This window comes from Taudactylus pleione, unplaced genomic scaffold (assembly GCF_031769625.1).
Source record: "Taudactylus pleione unplaced genomic scaffold, aTauple2 ptg000070l, whole genome shotgun sequence".
Taxonomy (NCBI): Eukaryota; Metazoa; Chordata; class Amphibia; order Anura; family Myobatrachidae; genus Taudactylus; species Taudactylus pleione.
The window spans coordinates 4,390,074-4,416,078 of NW_028284472.1; the positions used below are offsets into that span (position 1 = coordinate 4,390,074).

At 47.2% G+C, this 26,005-nt stretch overlaps 1 protein-coding gene across 4 annotated transcripts in view; it reads right to left on the reverse strand.

The window, feature by feature from the left end:
- LOC148533726 (cytochrome P450 2K1-like) overlaps positions 1-26,005 on the reverse strand; it is a 134,537-nt gene that overhangs the window by 11,031 nt on the left and 97,501 nt on the right. For all 4 annotated transcript variants that reach the window (XM_088467223.1, XM_088467222.1, XM_088467225.1 and 1 more), the window contains 4 exons: positions 25,244-25,404; positions 21,769-21,945; positions 9,071-9,212; positions 6,417-6,601 (listed from right to left, as the gene is read on the reverse strand). In XM_088467223.1, the coding sequence (XP_088323349.1) occupies positions 6,417-6,601; positions 9,071-9,212; positions 21,769-21,945; positions 25,244-25,404 (665 nt within the window). The remainder of the gene's footprint in view (positions 1-6,416; positions 6,602-9,070; positions 9,213-21,768; positions 21,946-25,243; positions 25,405-26,005) is intronic.

The window sequence follows — 26,005 nt, forward strand, 5'->3', positions numbered from 1 at the left end:
TGCCTTCGGCTGCGGCTTCAGCGAAGCTTTGCACCTTCTCCTTTTGATCCATACATCCTCATGGTTAGGCCACAGGTCAGACCTTCCCAAGGCCATCAGCTTCCAGTAGGGCTATCAAACCTAAGACACAGGCCTAGTCAGAGGATAAACCCTCAGCCTAATTGGATGGGCCTCCCTCTGGGGGATACCAGGGTGGGAGGCCGACTTCTTCGGGTCACCCAGTGTTGGTGTCGGACTACTGTACATACCTGGGTAAGAGAAGTAGTCTCTCACAGGACAACAAGGACTTACAAATCCAGAAAGCAGAACGATGCTTCAAGCAGAAGTCATAACACCGGTCCCGTCGCCCCTGAGGGGAACAGGTTGTATTCCGAACTCTTTCTGGTTCAAAAACCAAACGGATCCCAGCCTATCCTCAATCTTAACTCCCTGAACAAATTCATCAGGGTACCTCAGTTCAGGATGGAAACCCTACGCTCAATAATACTGGCTATGGAACCTGGGGATTTTATGGTGTCTCTGGATATTCAGGATGCATGCCTGGATATTCCAATTGCTTTGGCTCACCAGCGTTTTCTCAGGTTGGCTGTACTTCAACAACATTTCCAGGTTCGGGCTCTGCCGTTTGGCCTACATGCTACACCTCGGGTGTTTATGGCAGTTATGGCAGCCCAACTGCGGTTGCAGGGGGTCCGCCTGTTACCATACCCGGATGACCTTTTACTGTTGGGTCTCCAGAGGGACTTCACCACCACCTACAGTTGACTTTATCCATGCTACAGATGCACTGGTGGTTAATCAATTGGAAAAAGTCATCCCTGATCCCATCCCAAAGGATGCTACATCTGGGAGCTCTGTTGGATTCACAACAGCAGCGGATATTTCAGTCTACGATAAAGATCTCCATTTTGCTGATGCAAGTATGCAGATGCCTCCACAATCGCCGAGTGTCCATCCACTCTGAAATGTTGTTACTGGGCTCCTTAGTGTCGACATTCGACATGGTGAAATAAGCCCAGTTTCATTCCTGGCTTCTGCAGAAATTGATCCTCTCCAGGTGGGACGGATTACCCCATCGAATAGAGCACACTATGGTGCTCTCTCCGGAGGTGCGTCTGTCTCTTGCTTGGTGGCTGCAGGCCGGTTTGTATCTTGGTATCTGCCTTGCCTCACTGAAGGTGCAGGTCTCTGCTCTTTCAGTGTGGTTCCAGCGATGGATTGCTCCTCTTCCTGATATCTGCACTTTCCTACAGGGTGTCCTTCACATTCAGCCTCCCTTTGTCCCTCCTATGGTGCCTTGGGATTTGGCTGTTATCATTAGGGCCCTCCAGGGCTCTCCATTTGAACCCCTGAATACAGTGGATCTCAAATGGCTTACAGCTGAGACTGTTTTTCTTTTGGCTATTGCTTTCTCCAGAAGAGTGTCAGACTTGAGGGCTTTCTTTTGCCGTTCCCATTTCTTGTCTTTCACCAGGACAGAGCGGTGCTTCGGATCATCCTGGGTTCCTTTCTAAGGTGGTTTCTAGTTTCCACATTAATGAGGAAATTATTGTACCTCTCGGCAGGTGAGGCCTCATTGGATGTGGTACGTGCCCTCAGAATTTATGTGGACCGTACCAGTTCGCTTTGGAAATCAGACTCCTTGTTTGTCCTCTATGGTTTGCACAAGAAGGGATGGCCAGCCAATAATCAAACTTTGGCTAGATGGCTTTGCATGGTGATCTTTGAGGCTCATGAGTGTATCATGAGGGCTGTCCTGTACCGCCCTCTGTTACTGCTCATTCTATTCGGTCTGTGGGTCCTTCATGGGCAGCTCGCCATGGCGCCTCGGCTGTTCAGCTTTGTAAGGTGGCCACGTGGTCCTCTGTCCAGACCTTTCTGAGGTATTATGCTTTTGATACCTTTGCCTTTCAGGATGCTTCCTTTGGGCGGTGGATTCTCCTCTCTGCACAGGAGCGTCCCTACCCTTAAAGGGACTGCTTTGGGACATCCCCAAGGTCTCCCTCTGGAGCCTATGGACCCTGAAGTAGAAAATGAGAGATATGGTAAGAACTTACCTTTGTTATCTCTCTTTCTATGAAAGCTATACGGTCCACAGGGCTCCCACCCTGACGCACCTGTGCTTCAGATGGGCTTCACTCTGGTCACCGGTTTTCCGTCTCCTTCTGTGTGAGAATGTGATTCTTGAGTGTTCCAGACTTTCTTCTCTCTCTATTATCCTCCTCCGGCCTTTGGCTTGCTACTAAACTGAGGTGCCTCTGGCCTGGGGGCGGGGTATGGAAGGGAGACCCAGTGCATCCTGGGAGAAAATTTTAACTGTGTGGTGCCTGGATGACTCTCATCATCACCTATACCCCAAGGTCTCCCTGTGGACCCTATGGAATTCGTAGAAAAAGAGAGATAACAGGTAAGTCCTTACCATATCTCATTTTTTTTTATGTGGTACTCAGACCAATTATAGTAAAGCTTTTTTTTTAGAAGATATAGCGTATTTAGAAAAATTCCATTATGCAGTTTGAACACTTCAAATAAAAATTGTTTTATTTTCATGAAAATATAAGAAAGTGAACTAAAAATGTGATTTTGTTGTTGTTGTTGTTGTTATAAACAGCACAAAGTAATTTTTTGTAGCTCCTGTTCCAGCATTAGAAATATATGTGCGTGAGCCCTGGATGTCCAATTAATAACTACTTAAATTATTTACAAAAATACTACCATGTAAAAATTATATGCTTTATTATAGACTAATGCGCAAATATCTGTATTATGCAAAAAAATGGAAAACTCTTAGGCCCTCATTCAGAGCCGTACACTCTGAGCAGAGCGCACGCTCTGAATGAGGGCCGCCCTCCATAATTATGGAGCGTCCTCCTGTACGCTCGTATAGTTGTGGGTCACCACCCACAGCCTATACGAGCGTGCAGTTTGATGGCCGCGATGGTCTTGACCATCGCGACCATCGCCACTGCGAGCCGGAGCCTGCGGTTGAGTTTTTCAACCGCAAGGCCCGGAGTGATTTTGGCTCTATCAGAGCCAAAATCACTCCCACTGACATCACTAGTGATGTCAGTGGGCCGGCTTCTGACGGTAGGCGTTCCCTTGGGAACGCCCCCGTCAGGGAGGCACGCCCCCGGCACGCCCACCAAAGGGGTCGTGCTGTCAATCAACATCGACAGCACGCCCCCTTTGATCAGACACAACGAGCGAAGGAAAGTCCTTCGCTCGTCGCGTCTGACGCATGCGCACGACGGAGCTCCTGCCGTCGTGCGCATGCTCAGTGCACAACATCGACCCACTTGCGAGCGGACAGCCACTTGCGAGTGGGTCTGAATCAGGCCCCTAATAAACAGATTTAAAAAAAAAAAAAAAAATTGTACGCTTTTATTTTATAATATATAAAACATTTACGAGCAACTCCATCATATGCAACATCAGATTGATCATTTTCCAGGTGTACATTATAGTCACTCCTTTTGTTCGCTTATATAGAGAGCATAACGTATTGCTGGCACATCAAACTGATACTTTCAGACTCACCTCTCCTAACATGCAGGAATCTATCAGGGTCGGTAGTGGATGTAGTTACCACTCCAGATACGTCTGGTAAGTCCAGTGATTGGCTCTGTTGTGTCCCAGCCCTCTGTTATGAAACTGCTTGCAGCAGTAGAGAGCCGTAGAGTCTTTAAGCGGGTCCTGTGGTGTGATGTTCACTGTGCTAGCGCCAATCCCAATAGCGAGGGGATAGTGCAGCCGTATCAGGTCGGAATATCAACTTTCAGATTGTCGACAGTCAGTATGTTGACACCAGAATATTTACATGTTCTGAATATCGACAGGGTCATAATTTATTTATTAATAGTTTCTCGTATAGCGCAACATATTCTGTTGCGCTTCACAATTCGGGCTAAATTTACTAAGAGGAGAGTTTTTAGAAATGGAGATGTTGCCCATAGCAATCAGTCAGATTCTAGCTATTATCTTCTAGAAGGTGCTAGTTAAATGTTAAGTAGAATCTGATTGGTTGCTATGGGCAACATCTCCACTTCTGAAAACTCTCATCTTAGTAAATTTACCTCTTGGAGTCAACATGTTCATTATGTCGACATTTTGCATATCGACAGTTAAAATGTTGACATGGTACTTTAGCGCTAGGGTTAGGATTAGAGTTAGGCTAAAATAGTGCTTTAGGGCATCGCTTTATAACACATTGTTCCTTTTTTGCACTGTTAGCACCTTTATTGTTTGTTTATTATATTTCACACCTCTATACCTCTATTTTACACCTCACTTCTAACATATGCAGTAGCTGCTCCTATCTATCTAACACTCTTTTACACTTCACCTTTCCCACTAGAGTGATGTCCTGGGGTGGCTCAGCTGGGCTGGTTTGGGGGTGTCCCGCCCTGGACTTTAACCCCAGTATGTTAGGGCTGGAATCGGTATGGAATCCCGGCTGCCGCATGGCCGGCAGTTCGATTCCCGGCAGTGGCAGCCCGACAGATCAGCAGAGTTCCCGGCAGCGGCAGCCCGACAGATCAGCAGAGTTCCCGGCAGCGGCAGCCCGACAGATCAGCAGAGTTCCCGGCAGCGGCAGCCCGACAGATCAGCAGAGTTCCCGGCAGCGGCAGCCCGACAGATCAGCAGAGTTCCCGGCAACGGCAGCCCGACAGATCAGCAGAGTTCCCGGCAGCGGCAGCCCGACAGATCAGCAGAGTTCCCGGCAGCGGAAGCCCGACAGCGCTGGAAATCCTGATCATCCCTAAGGTAAGTATAAATTATCCTAACCAACCCCCCTAACCCTAACCCTCCTTAGGGGTGCCTAACCCTAACCTCCCCCCCAAGTGCCTAACCCTAATCCCCCCTCTAAGTGCCTAACCCTAACCCCCCCTTCCCCGCTGCCTAACCGTAAGTCCCCCAGGGGGGTGCCTAACCCTAACCACCCCTTCCCCTGGCCTAACCCTAACCCTCCCGGGGAGGTGCCTAACCCTAAGTCCTCCCCGGGTGCCCTAAACCTACCCCCCCCCCCCGCGGCTGTCCGCTCGTGGCGCCCGACATCCCTTCGATCGGGATGCCGGGCGCTGGTCTACTGGCGTCGGGTAAATGACAGGCGTCTAGATATAGACGCCGGTCATTTATCCCACGCCGGGATAAAGCAGCTGGGAAGCCGGATGTCAGTATTAAGGTAGCCGGTTTCCCGACTGCATACCGTTAGGGGCCTACCCTAAGAGGTTACCTGGTCGTGGTGAGTAGGCCCATAACTTTGGCCATGACTATGCTAAAACCTCTATTTATTGTAAAATGTTATTGCAAAATGTATATATATATATATATGTGTGTGATTACTGATGTTGAAGTTCTGCACTTGTAATTTTTCCTTTTGTGTCTGCAAAATTAGTCTCAACAGGTATTCAGGGTGTGCAGACTAGGGCCCTTCTCCATGTAGGCTGAAATAGTAAAAACTGGTATACTGACATTTTGACTGTCGACATGAACAATGCTGACGTAATAAACATGATGACATTTTAGGATGTCGGCATAACGGTCATGTTAACATTCCGACTGTCGACATTTAAAACATGTCAATATTCTGAACGTCAACATTCCGAATGTCGACATATCATGTGATACTCAGTGCTACAATGATGTGTACCCATGTGTAGAGCGGAGCTGAGTTAAAATCATTGGTTTCATTTGCCACAGCAAAAACTTGTTTATATAAGTACTAAGAAGCCCCATCATTAGAAAGAGCGGACACCCCCCACCACTTTCTAATGGGGGAACTCTGAATTTATAGATGCCAGGTTAGCATGGGTGGATTTAGGGGTCAGGCCGCCCTCCTTCCCGGTTTTCTGGCGAGACTCCTGCCCCTTCAGCTGTCTGTTCTCTGTATTGGCCTTTTTGTGTGATTAGAACCTCCTCTCCTAGGTTTGCACATAGAAATGTTACTGCTCTGAATAGCAGCAGTTTCCGCTCTCCCGGCCTGATGTGCCCCACACAGGTGCTCAGCTGTGCTACCTTAGAGTAGCCAGCAGTAGTGGGTGGCCAGGAAGTGTCATGGGGGTGCACTTGCTGTATCTCCATGGTGCTGGTGGCATGTTCCCAGCAACGGCCCAGAGTGTAGGGGAAGGTAAATAGTGTTTAGGTTTTTTGTCGTTTCCCCTCCTCACAGCAGATGAGTGCAACTCCTCGCCTGCATGTGAATTACGAGTCCCACTCAACATCCGCAGCAAGGGGTGAAGCCTCTATTACCTGCAATGTTTCATCGTGTACAGTATACAGTATATAGCAGTATATTGCATTCACTCCTGTGCGTGAAACATGCACAAGTGATTGATATAACGTTGCACTTGCATCTATACAGACATAGCTGTCACAGAACGCTGGATACAGTCAGAGTAATGGTGATTAGCACTTACTTTTGGCAGGAAATAGCCCATGAAGTTCACATCCTTGGTGGTCTGATGGGGCAGATTCATGGGCAGTATGTTAGCAAACCTCTGGATCTCGTGTATTACAGCGTTGGTATAGGGCATTTGGTGACGATGGTCGTACGTAGGCCGCAGAGTTCCAATGACTCTCTCAATTTCCTTTTGCACCTTATCTGAAGTCATATGAAAAAAATCTACTATGAATAAACAGGACACCGCTGCCTTCCAGGGTTCAGCTAAACGTATATCTGCCACACAATGGCACAGTTCATGTAGTATATGCTGCTAGTCAGTGAGTGCTCGCTGACCGACCTGCATCACGCAATGAGGCTAAGAGTGACCCCCCATCCCCGGCTACAGTGCTTTGGTTGTACAGAGTGTCACAGTCATCCCAGCTGGCACATTATGGAGCTGTAGCTCTGTATATATAACTCTCTGCTAGAGAAACTGGGGCCCTGATTCAGAGCCGGACGCTCTTTCAGAGCGCTCGCTCTGAATCAGGGCGTTTTTCTTTTTGGAGCTGGCCTCCTGGCCATTTACATAGCTGTGGGTGACCACCCACAACTTTTGCGAGCGGCTAGGTGATGGTCGCGATGGTCGCGACCATCGTTACCATTGGGCTTGCGACGAGACCCTTGTGGTAGGGTCTCGTGGCCGCAAGCCCCAGTGAGCTTCCTCCTCTAATAGAGCAGGAAGCTCAACTACTGATATCACGAGTGATGTCAGTAGGGCCGCCCTCAAACGGCAAGCGTTCCTTCGGGAACGCCTCCATTTGGCCAGCCACCCCCTCCCCATCTACAAAACGAGGCGAGCTGTCGATCAACATTGACAGCCGCCCCGTTTTGTTGCGAGTCCCAGAGCGAGTGATTTCTCGCTCGCTCCGTCGCGCACGGCCATCGACCCGCTTGCGAGTGGGTCTGAATTAGGCCCCGGGTTCCATGTCTGCATGTGACAGAATGCCCAGTAACACATATATCTATAAACATTTTACTATTAAGGATACAACAAACAATCGCCTATTGCCATATCATGCCCCCGGCGCCCAACAAAACCACTCCACAAAACAGCTACAACACGCCCTTTGTCGGTACATTAAGCACTGGTCTGATCAGAGAGTCTGTGCCCTGGCAAAGGGATTGCTGCTAAATTTGCATGTAAATTTTAATTTTCAATTTGAAAATTTAGACGATGATATAATATCCACACCGCGATTAAAATGCGGGATGTGACAAATGAGCTTCTTAGGGAGAGTTTAGCTATTATAAACTTTGCAAATTGAACCTTTTAGTTTAGAAGGAGGACATCTAAGAATAACATGTCATTTCCACAGCGCTGATAATGTTTGCGGACCGCCCATGTCCGACAATACCTTGGTCATCTGGATATTTTGCCATGAGAAGAAGATCCCACCGGATAGTGGACTTATGGTGCATACACACGGTCAGAATTTCTTTCAGATTTGAACGATAACGATTTTAAAAATTGTTCAATCATTCATCTCTGAAAGAAAATCTGACAGGTGAGCCTGCAACTATGAACGATGCGCGTTCCCTCGTGTCAGATAACGATATGTGACATCTGATGTGTTTGCAGTCAGATATGGTTGATTTTCATTCATTTTAATGGTGCATACACACGGTCAGATCTGCCAGACGGACGATGAACTACGAACGATGAACTATGAACGATTTGGACGATTTTACCAACGATTTCATGAACTATGAACTACGAACGATTTTTGACAGTATTAAAATTAATGAAAATCGACCAAATCTGACTACAAACACATCAGATGTCAGATATCATTATCTAACATACGGGAACGCGCATCGTTCATCGTTGCAGGGACACATGTCAGATTTTCTTTCAGATATGAACGATTGAACGATTTTTTAAATAGTTATTGTACAAATCTGAAGGAAAATCTGACCGTGTGTATGCACCATTATACTGTCAGAAATTGTTCGTAGTTCATAAAATCATTGGTCAAGTCGTTCAAATTGTTCAAATCTTTCATCTGATAAATCGTTCATCGTTCATCTGACAAATCTGACCGTGTGTATGCTAGTGTGTACAATATGATTGCTCAAGACTATTTTTCTATGTAAATGTATTAACACTTGAACTGGTTAGCAAAGACCTCATACTGACAATTGTGGCTAGATCATACACACAACTACTGTCCATAAATGGAATGATTTGTCTGCTATGATTGGCATGAATGTATGAATCCATCTCAGACCGCGTATTGTGATCGAGGGAGCTCCGTCGTGCGCATGCGCGAGACCCGGCGAGCGAAGGACTTTCCTTCGCTCGGAGTGTCTCACCAAAGGGGGCGTGCTGTCGATGGTGACTGACAGCACGCCCCCTTTGGTGGGCGTGCCGGGGGCGTGCCTGCCAGACGGAGGCGTTCCCATGGGAACGCCTACCGTCTGAAGCCGGCCCCACTGACATCACTAGTGATGTCAGTGGGAGTGATTTTGGCTCTGATAGAGCCAAAAGCACTCCAGGGCTTGCGGTTGAGAAACCCGACCAATTGTACCTTTTAGTTTAGAAGGAGGACATCTAAGAATAACATGTCATTTTCACAGCGCTGATAATGTTTGCGGACCGCCCTTGAATGTATACACGTCCCACAATACCTTGGACATCTGGATATTTTGTCATGAGAAGAAGAGCCCACCGGATAGTGGTTGCCGTCGTTTCCATCCCAGCAGAGAACATATTGCGCACAAGACTTAGAAGGTTTTTATTATGGAAATAGGAATGTTGGTCGTCTTTCTCCTGTATGTGTCAATACAGACAGATCACAGCTACACAATGTAACAATAGCAACAGTCATCAGTATCACATATTATAAAATAAATAAATAAATAAGTCCAAAAGTATGAACATATATATTAAGGTCTTCTGTTCTGCTAGTCTTATTGTATGAGTAAAAAAGTAAATGTTCACCATCAACAAAATGTATAGTATAGCACATATTTGTGTCTTGTGGTTATTTTAATATTTTCTTTACAGGTGCCAGTGTGCCCTTAATGTACAGGCATGCTGGCACTTATTGTTCCATGCGGGCTGGCTATCTGGAACTTGTAGTCTGCCTGTAACAAATAATATTATAATCGATTTTATTACTATTAACCCTGCATTTACTGCCACCAGGAATACTGAGAATAGCTTTCAGCCCAGGGCAGGTTGTTCCTCAGGAGGGGGAACCCCATTAAATGTTTGGGGTCCTTACTTTCTGAAGGATCCCAGCCCTGGGCTGACCAGTTTAGTGCTGGTTAATGTTATGGAAGGGGGACCACACACTGTGTGTAGGGGGATACACAGTGTGGGGTGCCCCTTCCATAACATTAACCAGCACTAAACTGCTATAGCATTATCCCCCTGGCTGGTTCAACTCGGTGCTGGTTGTTGGAAAATAGGGAGTTCCCCACGCTGGTTTTCCCCCCTCTATTTTCCTGTACCAGCCCAGAGAAGTCTAAGGCTAGTTACTGATTTTGAGTGGGAGGGCGAGGAGGGCACACATTTTAACATTTAACCCTTCATTTGTTGGAATGTGTGTGCTATTGGTGATGGTATGGTAATGTAATGGTACACAGCAGCGGATCCCCTAAAGTCAGTGAAAAGCCCAGCACTTACCCAGTGAAGTTGCTTATTCATCAGCAATGTGGATGTACAGCCATAGTCAGAGTTATCCATGTAACAGACACTCTGCATGTAGCAGAGCTTGAGAGAGCATACAGAGTACCAGCCGGTGGCTGTATGTTGCTAGTGGTGTAGTATACTAGCAGTATCTAAAGAAGATTTTTCACGGACACTCGCTGCCACAAAGAGGAGCTAACCCTCAGAAAATTAACAAATAACTGTAGATATAGATGTGTAGAGCACTGTCTTAAAAAACAGATGTCCATGGCAGATACATAGGGGGCGATTCAATTCACCGTGAATTGAATAGCGCCAGGAGCGAGCTCCCGTAGCTATTCAATTCAGTGCGCTGTGTGGTCAGAGAATACCGGTTATTGCGGTCATCGTGCCTTAACAAGGGTGTTAAGGCACTGTAACCGGCATTCTCTGACCAAAGCGCTGGGCGCACGGCTGTTAGCACCGCGCTATGTAGAAAAACACAGCTTTAACGAGCGGCCCGGGGCTTGCGACGAGACCCTTGTGGTATGGTCTCGTCTGCCGCAAGCTCCAGAGAGCTTCCGGCTCTAATAGAGCCGGAAGCTCTGGTGATGTCAGTGGGTGATGTCAGTGGGGGCACCCACAAACGGCAAGCGTTCATTTGGGAACGCCTCCGTTTGTGAAGCCACCCCCCCGCCATGCCTACAAAACATCGACATCGACAGCCGCCCCTTTTGTAGTGAGCCCCGGAGCGAGATAATTTCTCTCTTGCTCCGGGGCTTGCGCACGCGCAGTGCAGTCACTGTGCGTGCGCACAGCCAAACATTGACCCGCTTACGAGCGCTCAAGAGCTTGCGAGCGGGTCTGAATGAGGTCCTGTCTTTTATTACTCAATTTAATTCTGCTGCAATTTAAAAGCATTATAGGGCCACATTCAATTTGGCTGCAAAAAGTCGGCGATAAATTATCGCCGATGACGTCAGTTTCGCTTGTTTCAATTAACCCCGTATTCAATTTCAAAGACTTTTTGCAGGTTCGATAAATCTTTGAAAAAAAATGGGGATGAGTTTTCACCATGTTTTACATGGTGAAAAAATGTGCAGAATTGGGGTTTAGGGGTGCAGGCTTAAAAAAATAGCCCTGGGAGTGTCATTTAAAAATAAAAAAAAGTGTAAAAAAAAAAAAATGTTAAAAAAATTGGGACACCCCAAAAAATTAACTTTCATTTTGGGGTTTAAAAAAAAATAAATGAGGGAACACACTTCTAAAATAGTCAAATTAAATTATGAGGGGTTTCCAACTATGCGGCAGGTGTTTTCTTCATTGTGGGACTAGCGGCAGGTGCATTTTTACAGAATTTTAAAAAATCATTTTAGGGACTTAAAAAAATGCTTACCCCCATATTCATGTACCCCAAATTTGATAGGAATAGTTATTTTAACCAAAAAAATTTAAAATCTAAGTGCTATTCTTCACCACTTCTTCATAGCCGCAAATATGCACCTGCCATGGCGATTAGAAACCCCGACTTCGTCAGCAAGTAAAAATGGGGGTACCCATAGTGATCCCCTATGTCTGGACATCTTTATGGGGGTCCCAGGAACAATTCCCGAAAATTCCAGATTTTTTCCCATATTTATCTTTCCGCCGGCTCCTGTTTTCGCTGATTCCTAATTGAATGTGGGGATAAAGTGGGCACGCGCCCGATACTTTATCCCCGTCAAACCTCCGATGTGGAGCGAAAAGTCCAGCACGGACTTTTCGTTCCCATATTGAATATGCCCCTTTGAGAAAAATTCAGTACTATAAAAATGAACAGACATTTGGACCCCACCAACACTAGGAGATGAAAACCGGGTGGGGTTTAGAAAATGTAACAATTTAAAGCAAACTTTGGCACCCACCTCCCTTAGACATAGAGGAGAGTAGGTTCAGAACTAGGCTGGTTAGCACCAAAACCTAAAAGTCTTTTAAGTGTGAAAAGAATGAGCAATATATTTATTAAAGTGAGAGTTTTTTTGAAGTGGAGATGTTACCCATAGCAACCAATCAGTTTCTAGATATTATCTTCTACTGTATAAGGTGCTATTAGTGGTGGAACTGCCGGAGACAATGGAGTCAGTTGCTGCCGGGCTCCAGTACTGAAGGGGGCACCTACTCCATTGTCCTCCGTTCTGTCACTATCCTTCCTGCTGCGGTAACAGAGGAGCTGCCCAGCGGCGCTCCACCATCCTCCATAACCTGCTGACCTGCACTCTCCGCCTCTGCTCCGGTCGTGGATGTCATGTGACATTCTACTGCAAGCCTGACAGAGGGGCTGGGACAGGAGACAGTGTGGCCGGCCAGGGCGTGCATGCAGAGAGGAGGAGGGCGGAGTGGCGGCTGTTACTGTGTGGAGAATGGGGTGGGCGGCAGTTGGCAGAGCAGCTTATAAGCAGGGCCAGTAGCTGAAAGAAACCATCCCACAAAAACAGTATAATATTCTAGTAAGTGCAAGACCTAAGGATGAAAAAAAAGGGGGGGCCTTGGGGGTGGTATTACAGATTCCACATTCCCGGTCACCTTTGCAGACACAGTGATATATTTAAAGAGCAGAGTATATCACTCTGTCATGATAAATATGAATATAGTGTTAAGGTACATCCCAGTACACTAATCTATCTATCTATCTATCTATCTATCTATCTATCTATCTATCTATCTATCTATCTATCTATCTATCTATCTATCTATCTATCTATCTATCTATCTATCTATCAGTACTGTATTAGGACATGACAGAGTGATATATAAACTACCGTTCAAAAGTTTGGGGTCACCCAGACAATTTTGTGTTTTACATGAAAACTGACTTTTATTTATCAAATGAGTTGCAAAATGAATAGAACATATAGGGCCTGATTCAGAGCCGCTTGTAAGCGGCCGCTCGTTCGCACCGAGCGATGTTCGCACAACTGCGCATGCGTATGGTTTGTAATACGCATGCGCGAACCAGTCAGTGCGGCCGAAAATCGTTTGTTCGCTATACAGCGAATGCCTGCTATTTTGAGTGACAGGAGGAGGCGTATGTGGGTGGTAACAGGGGAAGGTGCTTGAAAACGGGAAGTGGAATTCAGAATGCAGGCGTGCTTAAAGGTCAAAACGGGCGTTTTATGGGTGTGCATAATTACAACAGCAGCGTCATTGACCACGTCACCTGGTTGTTTTATAGTCAGAACTGCTCGCAAGATAGCGGTAGGAAAAACAAGCCACAAGAATAGCGAGCAGTTCATACGCTGATCGATGTACTCGATTAATCTAATAAATAGCGGACATGACGTATGGTGCGAGCGGCCAGGGGGCATCTTTTTCAAAATTACGACAGCAAGTTTTGCTCGCTCGTTCAGACTTAGAGGCGTGAACAGACCACAAAGAGCGAACGGTTCATTTGATTAGCCACCCCTTTTTCAAGAACGAACGACCGCAGATAGCGACCGGCTCTGAATCAGGGCCATAGTCAAGACATTGGCAAGGTTAGAAATAATGATTTTTATTTCAAATAATAATTTTGTCCTTCAAACTTTGCTTTCATCATAGAATGCTCCTTTTGCAGCAATTACAGCATTGCAGACCTTTGGCATTCTGTTAATTTGTACGGTGAAAAAAATTGCATAGGGGTCCCCTATAATTAAAACCAACACCGGACCCTTTCTAGCGGGGGGCTGATGCCACAGCCTGGGGTGCCCTTTCACTGGGTCCCCCAGCCGCAGCATCAGTCCTGAACACTAGTCAGTCCAGGCCAGGGATCCCCCCAATAAAGGGGTCCTCCTCTCCAGGGCACTCCTGGCCTAGGCTGATAGCCCGGGGCTAATCCCGCCACGCTGGTCAGTGGGTGGTGGGTTGATAGTGTATCCAGTGTGTAAAAAATAGAATTAACAACATTGGCCCTCATTCAGAGCCGGACGCTCTGAGCAGAGCGCTCGCTCTGAATGAGGGCCATCCTCCATAAAAATGGAGCGTCCTCCTGGACGCTCGTATTGCTGTGGGTCACCACCCACAGCTCATACGAGCGTGCAGGATGATGGGCACGATGGTCTTGACCATCGCGACCATCGCCAGTGCAACCAGAAGCCTGTGGTCGGGGTTTTCGACCACAAGCCCTGGAGTGATTTTGGCTCTATCAGAGCCAAAATCACTCCCACTGACATCACTAGTGATGTCAGTGGGGCCGGCTTCAGACGGTAGGCGTTCCCTTGGGAACGCCTCCGTCTGGGAGGCACGCCCCCGGCACGCCCACCAAAGGGGGCGTGCTGTCAATCAACATCGACAGCACGCCCCCTTTGATCAGACACAACGAGCGAAGGAAAGTCCTTCGCTCATCGCGTCTGGCGCATGCACACCATCGACCCACTTGTGAGCGGACAGCCGCTTGCGAGTGGGTCTGAATGAGGCCCATTGTCTTTACAGTGGAACCATAGGTCCCAGCAAGCCTCCTCCACTTGGAGAACCACAAATACCAGCATGCAGGGCATTCAGGGCCTGCTGGTACCTGTAGTTCACCTGTAAAGAAATGTGTAAAAAAAAAAAACACAACACACACACACCATGAATAGCAAACATTTATTACACACATCCATCTATCACACATACTTACCTTCTACCAGATGATTCTGTCCTTTTCTCCAATGTAGAATCAGTGTGGAATGGCCTGCAAAAAAGATCATATACTCAACTCCAACCTGGCGCTGGTCTCCGTAGCATCCAGGGTCTTTGCAAAATAAAAAAATTACTTACCCAAACCAGAGCGGACTTGTGTAAGTATATGCTGTTGTATATACTTACAGTACAAGAATGGACGTGGGTCCCAGCCACTGAGCGGCCGCTACATGTAAAGCGGCACTGATTGTCCAGCAGGCCGTGAGAAAAAACAGATGATTCCGATCAGCCCCCCCGCTAGAAAGGGTCTGGTGCTGGTTTTAATTATAAGGGGACCCCATGCAATTTTTTTCCCCCTATAATTAAAACCAAGGCTGGCCCTGCAGCCTGGTGCTGGTACCTAATCTATGGTGGAACCCTACTCGTTTTGTAATTAGTAGATACCAGGACTGGCTGGCAAGTCCGGGGCTGGTTAGTCTTTTGGGGGGGGACCTCACGTCATTTTTAAAAAAAAATATACACTATTTAAACTATTTACAGGCAGAAACATACACAAATCACAATGATTTGTATATGTTTCAGCCAAACTCGCAGCTCTGGAGGTGAGTGTTTAAAACTTCAATTTGGCAGAGAGTTTGCAGGCATCTCACCCGAGATTGTCATCTCGATTCTTGGTAAATTTGCGAGCTGTATCTTGTAGGTGAAAAGTACTTCCGAGTTTGCCTGATGGTGATAAGATTCAAGTTTGCTATCTCACCCGAGATTTACGAGTGAGAAGAGAGAAATCTCTCTCTAACTCACCCCACTTTGCCTTTATTCAATTTGCGAGTTGAAAATGATGCCTAAACTCTCCTGAGATTGGCATCTCGACCATTCTCGATCCTTAGTAAATTTACCCCCTACAGTGCTACCAACATCTTTTAATTTTAAAAAACCTCTACAATCTGTTGACACGTAAAGAGACCACTCCCTAAAGGCAAAGATGTACAGGTTTTAATTTTATTGTAGGTTTTAATTAACAGAAACTGTTCATTGTCTGCTGTGAGGCTTTTACTTATTTTTTTTTTCATTTAAATTTATTCATAAAAAACACAGCAGCACGGATGGTGTAATGGTTAGAATTGTGCCTCACAACACTGAGCAGTGGGGGAACTCCCGGAGCCAGCTGTCAGGGGCACACAGATAAATTCATTTATAACTACTGCCAGCGGTTATAGATGGATCTATTTGTGGGCTCTGTGCAGCCGCTGTCTCCTCTTCAGGCACCACCAGTAGCGGCTGGTGGCAGTGCAATAAAGTTTTTGTTTATTGCTCCTGCAGTGCCTCTATATATGCTTCATGGAAGTAAGAGGAGCAGGAAGACACAGTGAGAAGTCTCAGGAAAAGGTAAGTGGAACCTGAAGGATGCCATTGCTGGCTGGAGAGACAGTGGCAGATGGCTGGAGAAACAGAGAGAGGTGACAAAACAGGGGCTGGCTGCAAAGACAATGGGTGCTGGCTGGAGAGACAGTAGTGGCCGGAAGGAGACACAATAGGGTCTGGTGGGAGAAAGAGAGGGGGGACTGGCAGGTGAGGTGGTGGCTGGCTGGAAAGACGGAAGTGGGCTGGCAGGTGACACAGGGAGCTGGCAATGGGGGCTGACTGGAGATACAGAGGGAGGTTTGCAGGAGAGACACAAGGGGTGCTGGCTGGAAAGACAGAGGGGGCTGGCAGGAGAGACATATAGGGGGCACTGGAAGGTGAGATAGTGGGTGCTGGCTGAAGAGAGAGAAATGGAGTCTGGCTGGTAAGACAGTGGGCTTAAGTGACAGAGAGTGCTCGCTGGAAAGACAGAGGGGAGCTGACTGGGGAGACACTGGGGGATGGCTGTAGAGATGCTGGGGGTGGCTGGAGTTAGAGACACACAGCGGGGTCTGGAACATACCGGAGTCTTTGGGGAGGGGGAGCACCACCATCTATTTTGCCTCCGGGAGCCTGGCATGAGCTTACACCACTGGTGCTAGTTAAATGTTAAGTAGAATCTAAAAACTCTCAATTTAGTAATGTTACCCTTATGTGTTGTACTTGTGAACACGCAGACCATAGAAGTACCTCAGTGATGTCTTATGGTGCGTACACACAGTACAATAAAAATGCATGATATAAATGATAACGATATCGATCATATCGTTATCGTTCATATCGTGCATTTCCTTCCAACCCCGCAACAGCCTGCAATGCACAGGCAAGCATGGACGATAATGATGTCAAATAGGTTACATAGGGACCCGCGAACGAGGATCTTGAGTCGTTGTGGGTGTGGTATACAATATGTAGGTCGAACCATCCGCACACTGAACACCCAATTTTTAGAATACAGACGTGGTATTATTAATAGTCTGCAGTCACATGGCACTTTATATCCTGTCCAGAAGGAAGCCTTGGGAATTTGAAAGTAAAAGCAATTGGGCAAGTAAAAATTAAATTATGAAAAGGGTCTGATAGATTTGAGTGACTGTGCAAAGAGAAGCCTCCTGGATTTTCATGTTCAACACCCTAATCCCGAATGGTCTCAATGAGACTTTAGAGTTAAATAATATCTGACACCTCTGCTCCCAGCTTCTCATTTCACACTCTCCCACGCTAGCCTTGTTTAGATGGGTAGTCAACATTATGGGCTTTTTAGGTAACCAGGACCCATGGTCAGGGCCGCCTCCAGGGCTAATAGCGCCCTGTGCCGGCCGAGTGAACGGCAGCTGGGTGTGTGGCCTAATTATCATAGGTCATGCCTCCTTATGTGACGTTATCTGAGGGTCGTGCCCGCATGGCATGCCTCCAAATAACATCAGGCTGGGGGAGCCTCACTAGTTGGGCTTCCCCCAGCCCTCACATGCATGCAGCATCCATTCAGACTCCGGGGTCTCGGTACCGCTGCACAGCTGCGGTGGTGGTTGGTCCCCAACCCCCTGATTTGACCACCTGTGGGCCACTTCGGCCCATGGGTGGAACAGCAGGACGGTACTGTGCCGATGAAATCGGCATGCTGGGGAAGGGTGCTCCCTTTATGGGTGGTGCCGCTGTTCGACCGCTAAGGTCGAACACCCCCTAGAGCCAGCCCTGCCCATGGTACACTCCAGGAACCTAGGGGTGCATTGGGCTACTTTCTTCCTTAGATTTATTGTAACGGACATGTACCATGTGACACACTAATCAATAATATTGTGTGTGTGCATTGAGTGTGAGGTATACCCTTTGTAGAACTTACTAGCTTCTGTTTAGGAGGCGCAGAGCTTTAAAAATATATTTTCTACTAAATTTTATGTACTATGTGATTTTGGCCATCATTTATGTGGTTTTGACTATATGCTTTTAGATACTGCGCATCTTAAGAACCTGATACTCTAACAGTTAATAAGACCTGCCCCACAATCTCTGATGGCAGCCCTGGCGCTCTAATACAGTGACAAGATGGTGCTGCGCAGAAGTACAGATGGTGGCCATCTTAATTATGGATTGAAGCATCCCCAAAGATAACGCAGGTTTGGGCTAGAACCGAGGGCACATAAACTTCTAGTCAGGAATAGAAGGGTTAATAAAGTTAAAAATGTTGGTGCTTGTTTTGACAGTGGGTCAGCAGGTGTGATAGGATGAGAAGTTAGGGGGCGTGTTATGTGAGAGGGTGTGGTGATAGGATGAGAGGTTAGGGGGCATGTTATGTGAGAGGGTGTGGTTATAGGATGAGAGGTTAGGGGGCGTGTTATGTGAGAGGATGTGGTAATAGGATGAGAGGTTAGGGGGCGTGTTATGTGAGAGGGTGTGGTGATAGGATGAGAGGTTAGGGGGCATGTTATGTGAGAGGGTGTGGTTATAGGATGAGAGGTTAGGGGGCGTGTTATGTGAGAGGATGTGGTAATAGGATGAGAGGTTAGGGGGCGTGTTATGTGAGAGGATGTGGTGATAGGATAAGAGGTTAGGGAGCGTTATGTGAGAGGGTGTGGTGATAGGATGAGAGGTTAGGGGGCGTGTTATGTGAGAGGATGTGGTGATAGGATAAGAGGTTAGGGAGCGTTATGTGAGAGGGTGTGATGATAGGATGAGAGGTCAGGGAGTGTGTTATGTGAGAGGGTGTGGTGATAGGATGAGAGGTTAGGGGGCGTGTTATGTGAGAGGATGTGGTGATAGGATAAGAGGTTAGGGAGCGTTATGTGAGAGGGTGTGGTGATAGGATGAGAGGTTAGGGGGCGTGTTATGTGAGAGGGTGTGGTGATAAGATGAGAGGTTAGGGGGCGTGTTATGTGAGAGGGTGTGATGATAGGATGAGAGGTCAAAGAGTGTGTTATGTGAGAGGGTGTGGTGATAGGATGAGAGGTTAGGGGGCGTGTTATGTGAGAGGGTGTAGTGATAGGATAAGAGGTTAGGGTGCGTGTTATGTGAGAGGGTGTGGTGATAGGATGAGAGGTCAGGGGGCGTGTTATGTGAGAGGGTGTGATGATAGGATGAGAGGTCAGGGAGTGTGTTATGTGAGAGGGTGTGGTGATAGGATGAGAGGTTAGGGGGCGTGTTATGTGAGAGGGTGTGGTGATAAGATGAGAGGTTAGGGGGCGTGTTATGTGAGAGGGTGTGGTGATAGGATGAGAGGTTAGGGGGCGTGTTATGTGAGGGTGTGGTGATAGGATGAGAGGTTAGGGGGCGTGTTATGTGAGGATGTGGTGATAGGATGAGAGGTTAGGGGGCGTGTTATGTGAGAGGATGTAGTAATAGGATGAGAGGTTAGGGAGCGTGTTATGTGAGAGGGTGTGGTGATAGGATGAGAGGTTAGGGGGCATGTTATGGAAGAGGGTGTGGTGATAGGATGAGAGGTTAGGGGGCGTGTTATGTGAGGGTGTGGTGATGTGATGAGAGGTTAGGGGGTGTGTTATGTGAGAGGGTGTGGTCATAGGATGAGAGGTTAGGGGGCGTGTTATGTGAGAGGGTGTGGTGATGTGATGAGAGGTTAGGGGGTGTGCTATGTGAGAGGGTGTGGTGATAGGATGAGAGGTTAGTGGGCGTGTTATGTGAGAGGGTGTGGTGATGTGATGAGAGGTTAGGGGGCGTGTTATGTGAGAGGATGTGGTGATAGGATGAGAGGTTAGGGGGCGTGTTATGTGAGAGGGTGTGGTGATAGGATGAGAGGATAGGGGGCGTGTTATGTGAGAGGGTGTGGTGATAGGATGAGAGGTTAGTGGGCGTGTTATGTGAGAGGGTGTGGTGATGTGATGAGAGGTTAGGGGGCGTGTTATGTGAGAGGGTGTAGTGATAGGATAAGAGGTTAGGGTGCGTGTTATGTGAGAGGGTGTGGTGATAGGATGAGAGGTCAGGGGGCGTGTTATGTGAGAGGGTGTGATGATAGGATGAGAGGTCAGGGAGTGTGTTATGTGAGAGGGTGTGGTGATAGGATGAGAGGTTAGGGGGCGTGTTATGTGAGAGGGTGTGGTGATAAGATGAGAGGTTAGGGGGCGTGTTATGTGAGAGGGTGTGGTGATAGGATGAGAGGTTAGGGGGCGTGTTATGTGAGGGTGTGGTGATAGGATGAGAGGTTAGGGGGCGTGTTATGTGAGGATGTGGTGATAGGATGAGAGGTTAGGGGGCGTGTTATGTGAGAGGATGTAGTAATAGGATGAGAGGTTAGGGAGCGTGTTATGTGAGAGGGTGTGGTGATAGGATGAGAGGTTAGGGGGCATGTTATGGAAGAGGGTGTGGTGATAGGATGAGAGGTTAGGGGGCGTGTTATGTGAGGGTGTGGTGATGTGATGAGAGGTTAGGGGGTGTGTTATGTGAGAGGGTGTGGTCATAGGATGAGAGGTTAGGGGGCGTGTTATGTGAGAGGGTGTGGTGATGTGATGAGAGGTTAGGGGGTGTGCTATGTGAGAGGGTGTGGTGATAGGATGAGAGGTTAGTGGGCGTGTTATGTGAGAGGGTGTGGTGATGTGATGAGAGGTTAGGGGGCGTGTTATGTGAGAGGATGTGGTGATAGGATGAGAGGTTAGGGGGCGTGTTATGTGAGAGGGTGTGGTGATAGGATGAGAGGATAGGGGGCAGCTTTATTTCATAGCAGGGAAAGACCGGCAATATTGAAGCGTCCATCTTGCGGCAGTATGAGCGGTGCGCACCCCTTCAATGCACTGGTTAGACTGATTTCACCCTATTGGGGTCAGCGGCACCTCTCGATTGAGCAGGATGAATGGTGCATTGGCATGTGTGTTGGTGGCCCCATCACTTGCTCTGAAAGGGATAGTTGGCCCTTGCAAGTTTTAAGATCACACTTACCCTTGTCTGGGATAGTTGGCCCTCGTGAGTTGTGATATACTTTTGCCTAAGACAAGTGGACGCTGGTTGTTTGCTGTTCTTTCTCCTGCCACCACACCTACCATTGTAACTAAATAAAGCTGACCACTTATCTTTTCAATGGGATAACGGTCTTGTGTGTGTGTGTATATTACTATCCATGATTTACTATTTATTTTAGTTAAGTTTAGTTTAAGTTTATGGGTCACATCTATCATCTGACGATAGAAAGTTTAATGAACCAATATGAAGACTGCGATGTAACACTCTCTTAACTTCAAATTATTTTTAACATTTTAGCCTAATGAAGCCTGCACTGATCATAGTGATCTGTGCGAACTTCTCCCACACTTGCCTGCCCCTGGCAAGTCTATTGTGTGGGCGAGTTTGCCGTCATTTCATGGTGGGGTTTTGGTCGGTTTCATTAGTAAATCTGCGGTTCCTATTCTGTGTATGTTAAATATTCGATTGTTGGTCCAACCAGTGTCAGTGCAGTGTCCTAAAGTCAGGTCTTTGGTCTGTTTTCCATCAGTTTTGACTTTAGTGATTGGTCGATTTGCAAAACCAATTGTAATTTTCCCATATACCCCAAACTGACCTAAATATACCTCCTACTGTCACATTTGGATCACACAGATGGTCTATTCTTCCACCATTGTTATCACAGAGCCAATACATAATATCAGGAATATAAATAAATCATAGTTGTAATTCAATATTTATTTTTCAGTAGACGTTACTGATTTACTGATGAAGACACAGAGTAGGTGCTCACCTCTTGTTGCCGGACAAGAAACGCATCGATAAAACTCCTCTTATCATCCGCGTCCAGCTCTTTCAGATAGCTGACAAAGGTTTTCGTGATAAACTCATTTATTTCCGCTAAATTGGTCATGATTGTTTTGTGACTCCCAGGAAAGAGCCTCATTACTCTGGGGAACATATTGTACAGCTAAAAACAAGAGAGGATACAGTAAAATAAATATACTTGGATGGAGCAGAGTACTACTGAGAGAATACAGTACGCCGTGAATGAGGTTTTCAGTGGGTATTGGTAGAGACTCTAGGGCTGATTCAGAGGTGGACGCGATGCCGCTGTTTGTGGAGTTGCACAATTTTTGTTTTGCACTGCGCATGCGTCCGAGTTGCACAGCGCATGTTTCCTGATGGCTTTGGTGGCGGCGGTCGCAGTGAGGATTTGGATGCACGTTGATTGACAGTCAGTGACCATTTGTGAGAGGTAACGAGTAAAACGTAGATGTGTCGCGAGTATTATGGGGGCATGTCTCAGCCTGCGTCTGCGCCAATGTACTCAGGTAAAATGACCCCGGTGGCTTACCCCTGACAGACATAGGGTTGCTCACAAGAGTAAAATGGTGTCACTGATGGTGCGTCTTTGTACAAGCGGCAGATCAGAGATGCAGCCATTGGCATCTCTGTACAAATTGTGGGGGCCCTAAGGGGTCTCTACAGGGAGAAACAATCATAGAAGATTTGGCACACTGCAACCAATCAGAGTCTCCATTTCTTGGGTTCTTGGCGTCCTATGAGGTCTTTCCTACTACTACAGATGTGTAATGAAATCAAGGCATGAATCAATGCAGTCTCCTCGCGCATCTTAGTCGCATCGTATTGCGATTTTGGCCCGTATTCAATTACTTTCGCACCCATGATACTTTTTCGTAAGACGTACTTTCCGCCAACATCGCGTGTTTTGGCTGCAGAAACTTATCGTGCGTGCCCCTGCTATTTGCCATATTTAATTCCAAAAGAAGCTAAATCGCACCCCGGCGAAACTTTGTGAAAAGTCCTGTCAAATATGGGGAAGTCAGCCTGACACCCCTAAAAGAATCACTAAGATTGGGGATCAATATAGATGGCCCCGAATAGCCCTAGTGAAGCTATTTGGGGTACTTACCGGCTGTCAATAGTCTCTATTTAGCGCCTTTGCACAAGTGGTGAAGAATAGCATTAAGCATTATTTTTAGGTGAAAATAAGTATTCCTGTCAAATTTGGGGTACTTGAAAATGGGTGCAAGCGTGGTTTAAAATTGCTAAAGTTAAGTTTAATTTTTTAAAAAATGCACCGTCAGCAAGCACCTGCAAACAAAAAAACACCTCCCCCATACTTGCAGATCCCCCAAAAGTCTATTTTGCTATTTTCAAAGTTTGTACTTTTTCGCCCCCATTTTCAAAGTCATGTCCCTCACTTTTTTTAAAGATTTTTTGACACAGTTATCCTTTGGGGGACTGTCCCAAGGGTGCTGGGTGGTTTCCGCACCTTTGCACCCCAAAACCGTAATTCTGCACTTTTTTACGCCTGCTATTCAGAGGCAAATCTTCTTCGCCTATTACAGTGCATTTCGTTTTCGCGTACGCGAAAACTCTTTGGAAGTGAATACGGAGGAAACATTCTGACTGGCAAAAATTCGCAATCCGCGATACTTTTTCGCGGATCTCTGCTTTTTGCACCTAATTGAGTACAGGCATAAGACGCATTGTCAGGGAAAATGACGCATAGTCACACGGGACCTGACGGCGGCTCATTCATGCCAGGCATCTCGCGCCGCATTGGCATATTGAGGCGAGGTGTATAAAGACGCATCTGTAGATTACTGTTGGATTTCTGCAGGACGAAACACAGGAAGAGACTCCATGCGTCACAGTGTAGCAGAGATGCTAGGATGTGACTATAACCACAGAGAAAGTGGTTTTACACATGTACAAAGTCGCAGCCTCTCACTTCAGAGCCCTTTTTACACAGATCTAAACTCAGTCGCATACAGATGTACAAATGTTGCAAGCCCCAGTGATCAGTGTATAGATATGTCCTCTTTTGTGGCAAATCGCGCCACGCAAGGCACAAGTCACGCATCCGTGAACGGGTACCCACAACTACATAGGATTGCATGGTGCTAATGCAGCGCATGGCATGGCGTAGCGTAGCACACACTGCTAATCGCATGGTGCGATGCAATCGCACGTTTACAGTGCGATCGGCAACTATGCAAGAGGAGACATCTGTATGTTAGAAATGTAGTTTTGTTGCTTCTCTATGTTTAATCATGTGAATAAGATGCACGTTTTGAGCAAAAAAAATGATCGGCACTGGGCCTGGCTCAACAAGAGGGGCTATTTGGCGCTACTGAAGCAACAGTAAGAAAAGCAGGACCGGCTCTAGGGGTGTTCGATCAGTGTGGTCGCACAGGGGTGCCACCCCTAGAGGGCGCACCCTTCCCCAACATCCTGATTTTAGCAGGACAGTACTATCCCGCTGTTCCACCCGTGGGCCGAAGTGGCCCGCGGGTGGTCAAATCGGAATGTGCGTGGCATCCATTCATTGACGGGAGAGGGCTATGGGAAGCCCAAGTAGTGAGGCTCCCCCCAGCCTGATGTTATTTGGAGGCTTGCCCTGCAGGCACGCCTCCAAATAACATCACACAGGGGACGTGGCCTATGGTAATTAGGCCACGCCCCCATTTTTGGTCACGCGCGATGTAAGGGCGCCCGCTTACGAGCCGGCACAGGTTGCTCCGACGCCTGGAGCCGGCCCTGAAGAAAAGACACATCATATTTATTTCCTATTAAGAATGTATACTATCCATGTGTATGTTTATAAGGGAGGTTTTTGGAACTACAAGTTTCGACGTGTCCTGGCTGTGAAGGCTTTTGGCTCACTCTATCTATTTAGAGGCATGTGTATCAGCAAACCCAATAACAAAGATATTTTACCTCAGCTTCTCGCCGGAGCAGTTGTGTGATGAGGTTATGACCCAGCTTCTAATAACTTTTGACTCCGAGGGGCTCATTAACTAAGCGGCAGCTTTTATGAGCCTCCACTCTTCTTACTTAACTGAAAACACCACACGTCTTGCAATTAAATACATTGCCCTTTTAAATGTCTTAGACACACCAGAGAGTGGCGGCTTTTACAAACCACCACTTATTAAAAAAAAAAAAAGACCTGAGTCTGATTTTTAAATGAATATAAAAATGTTTTCTTTATGCGATATGCTAAATATAACTACAATGTTGGCATCAGGGGCAGAGCTAGCGGTGGTGCAGGGGCCCATAGCTGCCTCTGTACCCGCCGCTACTGTCCCCCGGGCCCCACAAGTGTAGGGCAGACTGCAGTGAGATGTGCCAGACAACTAGCAATCTCATAGACCTTGAGGTAAAAAGAGAACTTGACTATAGTGTAATAATGTACTGTGTACTCAATACCCACAAAATAACAGAAAGCAAAGTACCCTTATCATAGGTGATCCAACAAGTCTAATGTTGTCATTGGTCAGACTTAAGAGTCGTACAAAAGCGGGGTCATCAAATTCCAGACGATGTCCCAGCACAATCGACACTATGACGTTTCCCACTGCAGCGTTCACAGATGTCGAGTTATTAAATGGTTTCCCTGCAAATCAACAATACATGGCAACAATGTTAAATAACTGCAATGTTAAATGGCCATACAAGCAGTCCTACACTCCACTGGTCACAGCAGACTAAAGCTGGCCACACACACTAGACCAACTTACATCATAGTTGCCGACATTCAGCTCCCTCCTTCCGGGAGGGAGCTGAATGCCTGCATTGTGTGGGGGGCGTGGCCGGGCTATGATGCCGTTTTGGGGGAGGGGCCGGGGCGTGACCGCACGATCGCGTCATCGTGGCCCCGCCCCCTCTTCACAATGCCGGAAAAAAGACATTGTGAAGCAGGGGGCGGAGCCACGATGACGCGATTCAGCGCGAATCGCGTCATCGGGCCCCCCGCCAGCGGGGGTTTTTACTATTAGTCTGGGGGGGTAGGCGGCAGCCGGGAGGCTTGCCTGCCTTTCCGGGGGGTCGGGAGCGGCACCCGATATTTGGGAGGCTCCCGACCAAATCGGGAGGGTAGGCAAGCCTGACTTACATCCAACCAGCCAACTAGTTGATTGGTTGGAATGAAAATCTGGTAACGTATGAAAGCAAATGACAATCACCAATTTGCTCCCAAATGCCGGAAAATTGCCAAA